This window comes from Mus musculus, chromosome 2 (assembly GCF_000001635.26).
Source record: "Mus musculus strain C57BL/6J chromosome 2, GRCm38.p6 C57BL/6J".
In the NCBI taxonomy this organism is placed as follows: Eukaryota; Metazoa; Chordata; class Mammalia; order Rodentia; family Muridae; genus Mus; species Mus musculus.
Genome location: NC_000068.7, coordinates 36566928 through 36581148, shown reverse-complemented (window position 1 = coordinate 36581148; position 14221 = coordinate 36566928). Strand labels below are relative to the sequence as shown.

The 14221-nt window shown below is 38.9% G+C and overlaps 1 protein-coding gene across 1 annotated transcript; it reads right to left on the bottom strand.

The window, feature by feature from the left end:
• Positions 1 to 11619: 11619 nt before the first annotated feature.
• On the bottom strand, positions 11620 to 12549 carry Olfr344 (olfactory receptor 344). Its single transcript, NM_146628.1, has one exon. The coding sequence runs from the start codon at positions 12547 to 12549 to the stop codon at positions 11620 to 11622; it is 930 nt and encodes a 309-aa protein (NP_666839.1).
• Positions 12550 to 14221: the final 1672 nt, after the last annotated feature.

The window sequence follows — 14221 nt, the reverse complement described above, 5'->3', positions numbered from 1 at the left end:
CATTCTTCCACATGGAGACAAGCACCATTTGTTGAATATGCTTTCCTTTTTTCCATGGTGTGGTTTTGCATTGTTTGTCAAAAGTCAAGTGTACATAGGTGAGTGGGTCTTTAATTCAGTTCCATTGAATAACCTGTCTGCTTCTATACAGATAGTGTATGTTTTTTATTATTACTGTTCTTTAGCCTAGCTTATGATTAAAGACGGTGATCCCTCCAAAAGTTCCTTTATTATTCAGAATTTTTTTAGTTATTCTTGGTATGTTGTTTATGCATAAGAAGTTGAGAGTTCTTTTTTTCAAGGTCTATAAAAATAATGTTGAAATTTTGATGGAAATTGCAATGAACTTGTATATTGATTTTAGTAGGATGACCATTTTTACTATGTTAATCCTATCTATAAGCATGAGAAATCCATCTTCAAATGTATTCTTCAGTTTCTTGTTCTATAGATTTTTCAGTTGCATGCTTAAGTCATGTGAAGCCGTGGGTGTAGGGGAAGAGGGGAGTAGGAGAGAGTGCCCACATCCCACCAGAGTTCCCGTGCTCTGGGCTGGCAGAATTGGGAGGACTGTCAGATGCTTTCCACACAGCCCCAGTTGGGCATCTGGCTGTATGAAGTCACTGACCCCACACGGCAGGGGTTGAACAAGGGGCAGCCCCCAGTACCAGGTTTTCAGTCTCTGGCATCCAATGCTGGATATGGCAGAGGATCTGAGAACAGAATAGGGGCCCAGGGGCAGCACAAGGCCCCAGAGAGGCACTAGGCTCCAGAGATATGGGAAGAGGAAGCAGGGGGAAAGAGGAGGGGGGGCGCTAGGTGGTTCCCACACAAGCAAGAGTCCTTAGTCCGGCTGGAGGGTAGGAAGGCCTTCTGATGGGATGTTAGGCAAGTCTCACTAGAAAAAAGCCTATCCCATCATCCAAGCACAGTGGGTCTTGATGAACAGAGACAGTCTATGGTTTTAGAGCTTTATTGTAGAAAGGCAGAGGGGAAGAGAAAAGGTAGAAAGAGAGAAAGACTGGCTGTGGCCACTTAGAGAGAGGAGAGGAAGAGAAAAGAGCTATGAAAGCTTAAGAGAGAGGTCAAAGCTGATAGAGAGAGTGAGAAGCGGGGGGAGGGGGGGAACCAAACAGCCTCTCTTATAGTGGGCTTGTTATCTTCCTGTTGCTAGGTAACTGTGGGGAGGAGTCTATCCAGAAGGCCAGAAGCTTGGGACATTGTGTACTTGACTGCTAGCCACATGCTTCTCTTGTGGGGGCTGTGGGGGTGGTAACTTCGATAGGAGCCAGGGTTCCAGGAGACATGAGGGAATGCCTTTCATCCCGTGTAGGTGAATACTACCACCACTGGGTTCTACCGGGGTTCAAGACCTCAGCTCGACTGGAGACCAGGCTGTCTGTGCATAGCCCATTGCCCCACAGAATAACACCAAGATATTTTCTATTATTAGTAGCTATCTTGAAGGTTGCTGTCTTCCTAATTTATTTTTCAGCCCATTTATTAATTTATAAAGGGGGCTACTGATTCATTTCAGCCAAATGCTGGATACAAATGTTGATAGAGTTTTGGGTGTCACTTATGTATACTATCATTGTTGCCCTCAAATAGTGATATTTTGACTTTTTACTTTCCAATTTCTATCCCCCTAATCTCTTTTTGTTGTCTTCTTTCTCCAGGTATAAATTTGTGTAACAGAGTGGGTAGACTTATTCTGTTCCTGATTTTAGTGGAATTATCTGAAGTTTGTCTGCATTTAATGTAATATTGCTATGTGATTGTTGTATATTGCTTTTATTATGTTTAAGTATGTGCCTTTTATCCCTGATCTCTCCAAGACTTCTAATTTGGAGATGTTTTTAATTTTGTCTAAAGCTTTTCATCAACTCCTGAGATGATCATATGATTTTTTTCAGTTTGTTTATATTGTAGATTATATTGATGAATTTTCATATATTGAACCATCCCTGCATCCCAAAGATGAATCCTAATTTGTCATGGTAAATGATGTTTTTGATGTATTCTTGGATTTAGTTTTTGAGTATTTTCTTAAGTTTTTTTTTAATCAATGTTCATAAGAGAAATTGATCAGATATTATTTTTCTTTGATGAGTCTGTGTAGTTTAGGTATCAGGGTGTCTATGGATTCACAGAATGAATGTGGCAATGTTCGTTCTGTTTCTATTTTGTGGAATAGTTTGAGAAGTATTGATATTAGCCTTTCTTTGAAGGTCTGGTAAATTTTGTGTTAAAACCATCTGGCCCTGGAGTGGCTTTGGTTGGGAGAGTTTTAATGATTGCTTCTATTTCCTTGGGGGTTGTGGGATAGTTTAGATAGTTTACAAATATTGATTTAACTTTGGTAATGGGTATCTGTCTTGAAAATCATCTATTTCATTTACATTCTATAATTATGTAGAGGACAGGCTTTTGAAGTAAGACCTAATGATTTGTTTAATTTCTTGAGTGTCTGTAGTTATGTCTACCTTTTCATTAATGATCTTATTAATTTGTGACCCACGCTACCATCTCGCCAGCAAAATGCACGCAGGCCACTTGGATCCTTCTGCAGTAAAGCTTTAATACATCTCGAGAGAAGGATGATCAGCTTCAGGAGAGGAGACCCAGAGAGCAGAAAACCCTTCCCTTTTATAGGCTGCAAAAAACGTTTGGAGACGTGCACCACCCGGATTGGCTGCCCACTATCAGTCAGTTAACGCCACGAGAGAGGCAGGGCTCAGGTAATGGAAAGATACCCTGACACCTGCGCACATTTTACTACGAGCAACGGATGTCAGCGCCATCTTGTAACAGCGACTGTGAGGGTGGCTCCTCACAAATTTGGACACCCTCTCTCAGCATTTTAGTTAGCTTTGTTAACAGTTTGTCTATCATGTTGAGTTTTTCAAAGATCCAGGTCTTGGGTTTGTTGATTCTTGTATTGTTCCCTTTACTTCTAATTTATTGATTTCAGCCCTGTCTTTGTCTATTTCCTGCCATCTACCATCTTAGTTGTGATGGCTTGTTTTTGTTCTTCAGCCTTCAGATGTGCTCCTAAGTTTCTAGTATTGGTTTTCTCCAGTTTCTTTGTGAAGGCAGATGGCATTTAGTGCTGTGAACTTTCCTGCTTTCATTGTGCCCCATCACTTTGAGTATGTCGTGCTTTTATTTTCACTGAATTCCAGAAAGTCCCATACACTGGGACCATTATGGTACAGCTAAATGCTTGTGTTGGAAGGAATGCTGAAACTGTTAAGGGAATTGTTATTAAGTGGAGGCCTGATTTGCACTGAAATACATGGATGTGTGTCCATGGAATAAGACCTCACACAGGTACTCTTCCACCTGTGAGGTAAAAAGCAGAAGGGCTTTCCTGCTCAACAACAAAAAGAATCCTCTACAAATGTGCCTCAAGTTGGACATAATCTGTACCAAACTGGCAGACAAACTTGGAAATGTCATCTATGTGGAAAGGATGTAGGAACGAAGGGACCACAGAACCCTTTTCTGCAGTTTCATTGAGACTTTGAGGCAGTCAGTATATTACAGGGGAGTCCTTGTGAAGAGACCCTGGGTAAATCTGTGAAATTGAAGCCTGAGCAGTGAAGACCCCAAATTGTTGATAATATTAACACCACAGGATACCTGTCAATGGTACCTGCAATCAGAATATATAACCAATAAGAGAGGCCTGTGATGCAGGCAGCAAAGCTGGATGGACAAAACCATCTAAACCCCTTGACACCCATCATAAAGCTATAGAATCTGGAATTCTCTACTCAATTCATATCTTATTTTGGTCTAGTATATCCTTACCATGTCCCCATCTCTCCCTTTTGGAATGGTAGTATATATTCTATGGTTCACTGTAAATGTTTAATTTATTTCTGATTTTACAAGGAGATTCAAGGAAGGAATTACATGGAGTCTAAGAAGAGACTTTGGACTTTAAAACAGTGTTGGGACTGTTAAAGATGATTGGGACATTTGTAAGTTGAACTAAATTCATGTTACACTATGATATGGCCAGAAGAGTAGTATGGAGTCCAAGGAGTAGAATGTTGTGCTTCAAATGTTGACTGCCCCACCCCATAGTCTCAAGCATTTAAATACTTTGTAATATACAAATAACTAATACATTTCACGAATGGGATTCGAGGCATGGTAATGTAAATCCAAAAAGCCCATGTCAGAGGAACTCATGGGACTTAAGAGACAATGTTCTATTGTTATTTTAAAATGGTCATTTAATCAAACTGCTTTCTAAATATTTATGTTTATACCCATAGATTTATAGTGCTCTCACCCTTGAACAGAGAATTTTTTTCAGTGTAGTGGTTAATGCAGAGGCTTATAACAGGCCCATGTCCTGAGGATAAGTTTGAGAGCTCAGCTATAAATGTGTATCTACATCAAACTCTTCTCAACTTGGACTCAGGGATTATCACTAAAAGGGGAGAAATAAAAGAACCAGAGGAAGAAGTAGAAAGTTATGGAATGCTGTCTTCTAGATTTCACATGGCCTTTGGGCAGTAGCTATGGTCACCTTATCTGTACAAGGCTCATACAAGATCAATCCAGTTAGCATCCCAGTATAGATAAGGGAGGGGTGCTAGAGGTCCCCCACCCCATCACAGTAGCTATAGGCACGTGATAACTAATGAGGAAGGGTCGTGTTTCTTTGTAATTCCTGCTACTAATAAGTTCACATTGATAAGGTCACAGTAGATGCTCCCACACCTTCGTACACATGACCAATATTAATGAGACTCTATGATAGAGACATAGTTAACTTCTTCCCTACAGGTACTAGAGGTAGGTAGTGGGAGGCTGGTATGATCAAAGTACATTGCAAACATGTATGAACTATTCAAGGAATAAATTCAAAATATTGTTTAATGAAAGAAAATAATGAAATTTCCATTAATAGACAATTAAATGATGTCACTTATAACAACTGTAAAGAATTGGTGATGATTGTGTTAGATGGCCCAGATTTCCAAAGACAAGCTTCACAAATTTTTCTCTCATACGGAATTTTGAAAAACATGAAAGAAAAAAGAGAATATTTACGAGAGTTGTGAGTAAGCAGAAGATATATATATATGTGTATATATATATATTACAAAGATAATTAAAACTCATTACTTTGAGACAGGTATACTGGTGGATATCTTTAATCTCTATGAACTAAAGACTAGCCTGGTCTGTATGAATTACAATATGATCTCTACGAAATAAAGATTCAGCCTTTATTCAGAAATAAAGATTAGTCTCAGTGCCTGAGAGTTTCCACACCTGTGTCCAAGGCCATTTTGGTGAGACATTGACTCAGAAACAAATAAACAAAAAAATCATCATTTCATATAATCACTATACATTAATAAGAAAAATAGTTAAGACACTATCTTCAAGGGTAAAGAAGATATAACTGACAAGGGACCAAAGGAACTTTAGCACTTATGGTATTAGTTTCTATAATTTAAGCATAGAGATTTTTAAATAAATACTTTAATAGTATTTATTAAAATGCCACATACATTATATAATTATATTTATTATTATATAGTATATTTAATATATAATATATGGTGTAGAGTATATAGACTATATTATATTATATATAATGTATATGGTATAGAAGTACATGCACATATATTTTATGGTGATTTTTGTGAGTATATTGTTTTCTTTAGACATTATCTCAGTTTTTATAAGTATGAACTAACATTTCAGTGACGAGAATAATGGCTCAGATTTCAAGTTTCCAAGTCTAAGGATTCAACTTCACATACAATAGTCTGAGAAAGACATTCACTAACACAGTCAATAGTCTGCTACACATTCTAGGGTAGCAGCAGAACACCAACTAAGTTCTCTCTACTTGAATCTATTCCTTCATAATAGTCACTAGATACAAAAATATCTGCCAGAGTAATTGGCTACCATTAATGAAGCTAAATACATTTGTTTTGGAGATTTTCCAAGAACAAAACCACAGCTTGAACATTTCAGATAGAAACAGAGGTCAAAGTATTTATGCAATTAACTGTGAAGTCCATTTCATTTTAGAACACAGTATAGTTGGATTATTTTTTATTTTCATCCAAATATTATATTTACATCATTTCCACCAGTCTAAACACTTGGGCACCCTACCGTTATAGAGAACAGACTGATGCCACTTAACTACAGCACCATGTGAAAGGCCATTCTAAACACTTTCTTCTGACTTTTACACTTCACATAAACTTGATCTTCCGAAACAAAGAGGTTTCCAATGCCCTTTTCATCACCTAGAACCTGTATCCATTTTGTCTACTTGATACCAATGGACCACTGAGTTTGGAAGAAAAAATAAGGTAACTGGATAGTTAATATCAATTTAAGAATATATTGCAAAAAAATTTTGAACAATGAAAACCAAATTACAAAATGATGAGCAAACTATGTAGGAAGAAGGAAAAGCTGGTAGTGTATATGAAATTAGAGCAAAGGAGGGAACTATGGTGTTGTCTTAATAGTGGAGGAACAAGGACTGATGGTGATGATGCAGTATATAGTACAAAAGTAGTACAGGAACAAACTCTGAGTGCTTATACTCAAACATTTAGGAGATAGTCACATTCATTATACAACATACATTTTACAACACATATATGTAACAGAACATCTCTTCTTATAAAAATGTATATCTTCATATGTCAATAAAAATGAAAAGTGTGCACTGACACCATTGCATACACTAGCAAGATTTTATCGAAAGGACCCAGATGTAGCTGTCTCTTGTGAGACTATGCCGGGGTCTAGCAAACACAGAAGTGGATGCTCACAGTCAGCTAATGGATGGATGACAGGGCTCCCAATGGAGGAGCTAGAGAAAGTACCCAAGGAGCTAAAGGGATCTGCAACCCTATAGGTGGAACAACATTATGAACTAACCAGTATCCCTGAGCTCTTGACTCTAGCTGCATATGTATCAAAAGATGGCCTAGTTGGCCATCACTGGAAAGAGAGGCCCATTGGACATGCAAACTTTATAAGCCCCAGTACAGGGGAACGCCAGGGCCAAAAAGAGGGAGTGGGTGGGTAGGGGAGTGGGGGTAGGTGGCTATGGGGGACTTTTGGTATAGCATTGGAAATGTAAATGAGCTAAATACCTAATAAAAAATGGAAAAGAAAAAAAAAGAAAGAAATAAAATAAAATCTTGCTCCTGCCCTAAAAAAAAAAAAAAAAAAAAAAAAAATGAAAAGTGTGACTCCAGCACTGGGGTGCCTTGCCAGTGGAGTCTCCAGACACCCACAAGGACCCACAGAGGATCCCACAAGGGATCCTAAGACCTCTGGTGAGTGAAACACAGTATCTGCTCCAATCCAATCGAGAAGGACCTGAGATTGCATTAATTAAGAAAGCAGATAACCTGGCCTGATCAGGGGCACAAGTCCCTTCTGGTCCACTCAAAAACCGGGGTCCCTTGCCTGCTGAGTCTCAGAACACCCGCAAGGACCCACACAGGATTCCACACGGGATCCTAAGACCTCTTGTGAGTGGAACACAACTTCTGCCAGGAGGCAGGTTCGAACACCAGATATCTGGGCATCTTCCCTGCATGAGGAGAGCTTGCCTGCAGAGAGTACTCTGACCACTGAAACTAAGGAGAGAGCAAGTCTCCCAGGTCTGCTGATAGAGGTTAACTTAATCACCTGACGAACAAGCTCTAACCAGAGACAACTATAACAACTAGCTTTGAAGATTACCAGATGACAAAAGGCAAATGTAAGAATCTTACTAACAGAAACCAAGACCACTCACCATCATCAGAATGCAGCACAACCACCCCACCTAGTCCTGGGCACCCCAACACACCCGAAAAGATGGACCCGGATTTAAAAGCATATATCATAATGATGGTAGAGAACATAAAGAAGGACTTTAATAACTCACTTAAAGAAATACAGAAGAACACAGCTAAATAGATAGAAGAGCTTAAAGAGGAAACATAAAAATTCCTTAAAGAATTAGAGGAAAACACGACCAAATAGGTGATGGAATTGAATAAAACCATCCAAGACATAAAAAGGGAAGTAGACACAATAAAGAAAACCCAAAGAGAGGCAACGCTGGAGATAGAAACCCTAGGAAAGAAATCTGGACCATAGATGCAAGCATCAGCAACAGAATACAAGAGATGGAAGAGAAAATCTCAGGTGCAGAAGATTCCATAGAGAACATCGGCACAGCAATCAAGGAAAATACAAAATGCAAAAGGATCCTAACTCAAAACATCCAGGAAATCCAGGACACAATGAGAAGACCAAACCTACGGATAATAGGAGTGGATGAGAATGAAGATTTTCAACTTAAAGGGCCTGCAAATATCTTCAACAAATTTATAGAAGAAAACTTCCCAAACCTAAAGAATGGCATGCCCATGAACATACAAGAAGCCAACAGAACTCCAAATAGACTGGACCTAAAAAGAAATTCCTCCCAACACATAATAATCAGAACAACAAATGCACTAAATAAAGATAGAATATTAAAAGCAGTAAGGAAGAAAGGTCAAGTAACATATAAAGGCAGGCCTATCAAAATTACACCAGACTTTTCACCAGACACTATGAAAGACAGAAGAGACTGGACAGATGTTATATAGACACCAAGAGAACACAGATGCCAGCCAAGACTAATATACTGGCCAAACTCTCAATTACCATAGATGGAGAAACCAAAATATTCCATGACAAAACCAAATTCACACATTATCTTTCCACGAATCCAGCCCTTTAAAGGATAAAAACAGAAAAAAAAAAATACAAGGAAGGAAATCATGCCCTAGAGCAAGCAAGAAAGTAATCCCTCAACAAACCAAAAAGAAGACAGCCACAAGAACAGAATGCCAACTCTAACAACAAAAATAAAAGGAAGCAACAATTACTTTTCCTTAATATCTCTTAATATCAATGGACTTAATTACCCAATAAAAAGACATAGACTAACAGACTGGTTACACAAACAGGACCCAACATTCTGCTGCTTACAGGAAACCCATCTCAGAGAAAAGGCCAGACACAACCTCAGAGTGAAATGCTGGAAAACAATTTTCCAAGCAAATGGTAGGAAGAAACAAGCTGGAGTAGCCATTCTAATATCGAATAAAATCGACTTCCAACCCAAAGTTATCAAAAAAGAAAAGGAGGAACACTTCATACTCATGAAAGGTAAAATCCTCCAAGAGGAACTCTCAATTCTGAATATAAGGTCAAAACTAAGTGGATCAAGGAACTCCACATAAAACCAGAGACACTGAAACTTATAGAGGAGAAAGTGGGGAAAATCCTCGAAGATATGGGCACAGGGGAAAAATTCCTGAATAGAACATCAGTGGCTTGTGCTGTAAGATCAAGAAATGACAAATGGGACTTCATGAAACTGCAAAGCTTCTGCAAGGCAAAAGACACCATCAATAAGACATAAAGGCCACCAACAGATTGGGAAAGGATCTTTACCTATCCTAAATCAGATAGGGGACTAATATCCAATATATAAAAAGAACTCAAGAAGGTGGACTTCAGAAAATCAAATAACCCCATTTAAATATGGGGCTCAGAGATGAACAAAGAATTCTCACCTGAGGAATACCGAATGGCTGAGAAGCACCTGAAAAAATGTTCAGCATCCTTAATCATCAGAGAAATGCAAATCAAAACAACCCTGAGATTCCACATCACACCTGTCAGAATGGCTAAGATCAAAAATTCAGGTGACAGCAGATGCTGGCAAGGATGTGGAAGAAGAGGAACACTCCCCCATTGTTGGTGGGATTGCAAGCTTGTACAACCACTCTGGAAATCAGTCTGGCAGTTCCTCAGAAAATTGGACATAGTACCACCGGAGGTTCCCGAAATACTTCTCCTGGGCATATAGCCAGAAAATGTCCCAACGGGTAAGAAGGAAACATGCTCCACTATGTTCATAGCAGCCTTATTTATAATAGCCAGAAGCTGGAAAGAACCCAGATGCCCCTCAACAGAGGAATGGATACAAAAAATGTGGTACATTTACACAATGGAGTACTACTCAGCTATTAAAAAGAATGAATTTATGAAATTCCTAGGCAAATGGATGGACCTGGAGGGCATCATCCTGAGTGAGGTAACACAATCACAAAAGAACTCAAATGATATGTACTCACTGATAAGTGGATATTAGCCCAGAAACTTTGTATACCCGAGATATAAGATGCAATCTGCAAAACACACGAAACTGAAGAAGAATGAAGACCAAAGTTTGAACACTTTGCCCCTTCTAGAATTGGAAACAATCACCCATGGAAGGAGTTACAGAGACAAAGTTTGGAGCTGAGACAAAAGGATGGACCACATAGAGACTGCCATATCCTGGGATCCATCCCATAATTAGCCTCCAAACGATGACACCATTGCATACACTAGCAAGCGTTTGCTGAAAGGACTCTGATATAGCTGTCTCTTGTGAGACTAGGCCAGGACCTAGCAAATACATAAGTGGATGCTCACAGTCAGCTACTGGATGGATCACAGGGCCCCCAGTGGAGGAGCTAGAGAAAGTATCCAAGAAGCTAAAGAGATCTGCAACTCTGTAGGTGCAACAACATTATGAACTAACCAGTACCCCAGAGCTCTTGACTCTAGCTGCATATGTATCAAAAGATGGCCTAGTCGGCCATCACTGGAAAGAGAGGCCCATTGGACAGGCAAACTTTATATGCCCCAGTACAAGGGACTGCCAGGGCCAAAACGTGGAAGTGGGTGGGTAGGGGAGTGTGTGGTGGGGGAGGGTATGGGGGACTTTTGGGATAGCATTGTAAATGTAATTGAGGAAAATACATAATAAAAATATTTTTAAAAAATGAAAAGTGTATTACAAAGAAGAGACTGGACAATTCCATGCATGGATGGAGGTCTCAGAATGGTGAGTGCAATGTGTACATAGGAAGCCAGAAGAAATCAATGTGAGGCTAATGAACACCACATTGCTGTAAATAAAACCAGTTCATTGGTGATGTGTTTGAGACATAATATTTATTTATGCTTATTCTCAGCAGAAAATTCAAAGTACTGCTGAATTAAATATGAAAAATAAGATCAAGCTGTGCATGGTGGTTCATGCCACTAGTCCCAGCACTTTGTAGGCAGAGGTGGGCTGATCTCTACTGGTTCAAGGCAAACCTTGTCTATATAGCACATTCTAAAGCATCTAGATCTACAGAGACATTGCCTGTCAAATTTTTAAGTGAAAATAATCCTATCTAAAGAAGTTTTTCATGAGATAGAAAGGAAAAAAAGGACTTTGCTCCAAAAGCTACAAGCTATGCAAATGAAGAATGTTACAATGAATTTTAAAACTTTGGGTGAAAGATATATGCAAAGGGAAATGCAGGAAGGACTTAAGTGTTTATAAGTTGGAACCCCCTTTCCCAAGATTATCAAGATCAAGAAAAGAGGTGAAGTGTACAGTCCAAGTTATATGCAAGAAGTTCAGAGTAAAATATCTTTAAGATAGTCTTTCAGAGAGAAGATATTACATGGGCCAAACAAGCAGGAGTCCTAGCCATTTAAGGGGAAGCAGAAGGTAGATCATTGTGTTCTGCTGAGGATATTTCTCAGTGCTCCTTTCATATCCTGATTCCTTAGGCTATAAATAAAGGGATTCAGCATAGGTGTGACAACTGTGTACATAACAGCCACAATGGCATTTTTTTCACTGGTGTTATTAGATGAGGGGACACAATACAGTCCAATGATGGATCCATAGTACAAGGATACCACACAGAGGTGAGAGCCACATGTGGACAGGGCTTTGCGGATTCCCTTGATGGAGGGAGTTTTCAGAATGGTGACACCAATGTAGCCATAAGAGACAAGAATGCATATGAATGGCAGGGTAATGACTGCATTACCTAAAACAAGGATGATAAGATCATTGATGGTGGTGTCTGAGCTGGACAGCTTCAGCAAAGTAGAGAGGTCACAGAAATAGTAGGGGATGGTGTTGTTTCTAAAGTGAGATAGGCGAGCCAAGAGAAGGGTTTGCACAAGGGCATTGGCTGAAGATAAGACCCAGAACATTCCTACTAGAAGAACACAGAGGCTCAAATTCATGATGATGGTATAATGCAGAGGATGACAGAAGGCCACATACCTGTCATATGCCATGGAGGTCAGAAGAAAGCTATCAATGCTTCCAAAAACTATGAAAAAATACACCTGGGAAACACACCCATCATATGAAATGGACTGACTGTGTGTCAGCATATTCACCAGCATCTTTGGAACTGTGACTGATGAGAAAGAGATGTCTGTTAAGGCCAAGTGACTGAGAAAGAAGTACATGGGGGTGTGGAGGTGAGGGTCCAGCCTGATGAGCAGGATGATGAGCAGGTTCCCCAGCACAGTTGTCAGGTACATGGTCAGAATCAGGGAAGAGTAAATAACTTGGTTCTCTGGTCGAATGGGGAGCCCCAGGAGGATGAACTCAGACACGGTGCTCTTATTATCCATCCTCATTCTCTTCCTCTTCTGCTGTGAATGAAAGGAGAAATGGGAAAGGGAAAGAAGTGATTTTGACTAATACACTGTGGAGACATTTTATGAAACACCAGTACTGAAAATAAAATTAGTTTGGGTGTTTTCATCCAAATATGAAGACTTTTGTCATGGTAATGAGCTACTAATATTTGGGAAAGAGACATAATTTACCAACCTTGAAAATAACTCAATGTCTTTTAGAGGAAAACAAGGAAATTCAGAACAGTTATCAAATCAGACCCATTTCCATATCAAGGTGCCTGGATTTCACCAAGAGAATTTAAAATTAAGGAATTTGCATATAAATTGTTACCAATAAATGGAGAATTCAACATGATTTTAATGATTGCGCATCTGTTTAACCTTTCTTGAATGCACTTGCATAAGGCTTTCTACAAATTAAATACAAGTGTTGTAACCCACCCAGCTTCTTTGGATCAGTAAAATATTAGGATCTTGGGGAAGTTAGAAAAGTAACATGTGCAGATCGTCAAAGCCTTAAGCGCATAAGTTTGTGCCAGCATTACAATGTAGCAATAACAGTGTGTACATAGTTATGGGTTCTTATGTAGTAACAGTTTCTCAGTCAATTTGGTCACACTTTGATCACTCTTTCTAGGCTGCATCAAATGACACTGATTTTGTGTTAACATCCTCAACACAAAAACCTAAGTATTGCATTCAAGTACAAAGAACACATGGAAATAATTGACTTCACTGCTACTACTTAGATCAGACAAGGCAATTCCTTGGATCTTCCTAGCAAATTTCACCTGTTTTATTTTTAACCTGTTTTTAAGCCAAAGACTATTTTTGTATGAATTTCTTACATGTTTTCTCTGTTGCTGGCATTCTCTCTCTTTTCTGTAATCATTCCCTACACAAGTGAGAAATCTCTAAACAATAGGAAAAGGAACATGATAAAGTTAAAATAGATATCTTAGCTGCTGAGAGAGTTTTATAACTATATTCTATTCGAAGACTTGTTAGTGGCCAGTTTGTCTCTGTAATTGGCAACAATCTCACCATTTGCCTCTTCAAAATTTCCAAGCGTTAACTACTTTTAATGATTTGAGAAAATTTCAGGTCATGAGAGGCCAAAGTGATGAAGAAGCTGATATGTGTTCTCTGGAGAGTCTGTACTGGAAGAAACTAGGTTGAAAGATTGTAAAAACAAGCCTCTAGGTAAACATTTGGAAGGACAGTGCTAGGAGCTTTGAGAAACAAGGAAAATTCAAGGTCACAGAAAATCACAGAATTGTAAAGTTTGGGAAATAGATAAGCATCAGGCAGATGTAATGTCTAATTCACTGTGGAGGAAAAGTTTCCATCTGTTGAAGAACAGTAATAGTCAGGAAAAATGAAGTTACAGAAAATAGCAAATAGCTGGCTGCCTGCCAGGTAGGAAGTATATTGGAGAAGCCAAGAATTCTAGCTAGCATATGAACAGCAGAAGTTATTACTGCAAAAATACAACAGAAATTGTGTGTTGACATTAAATCTGAGCAAAGAATATTTTCCTGTTTTCTGTCAAAACTGAAAAAATTTAAGAAAAATATTCTATGGAGAGGTTTTTGAGGGAGAGAGTGCTATTTTAACGCAAAGGTTGGTCAGGTTCTCAGTGCAAGGTAAATTGCTCTACAAAGAACTG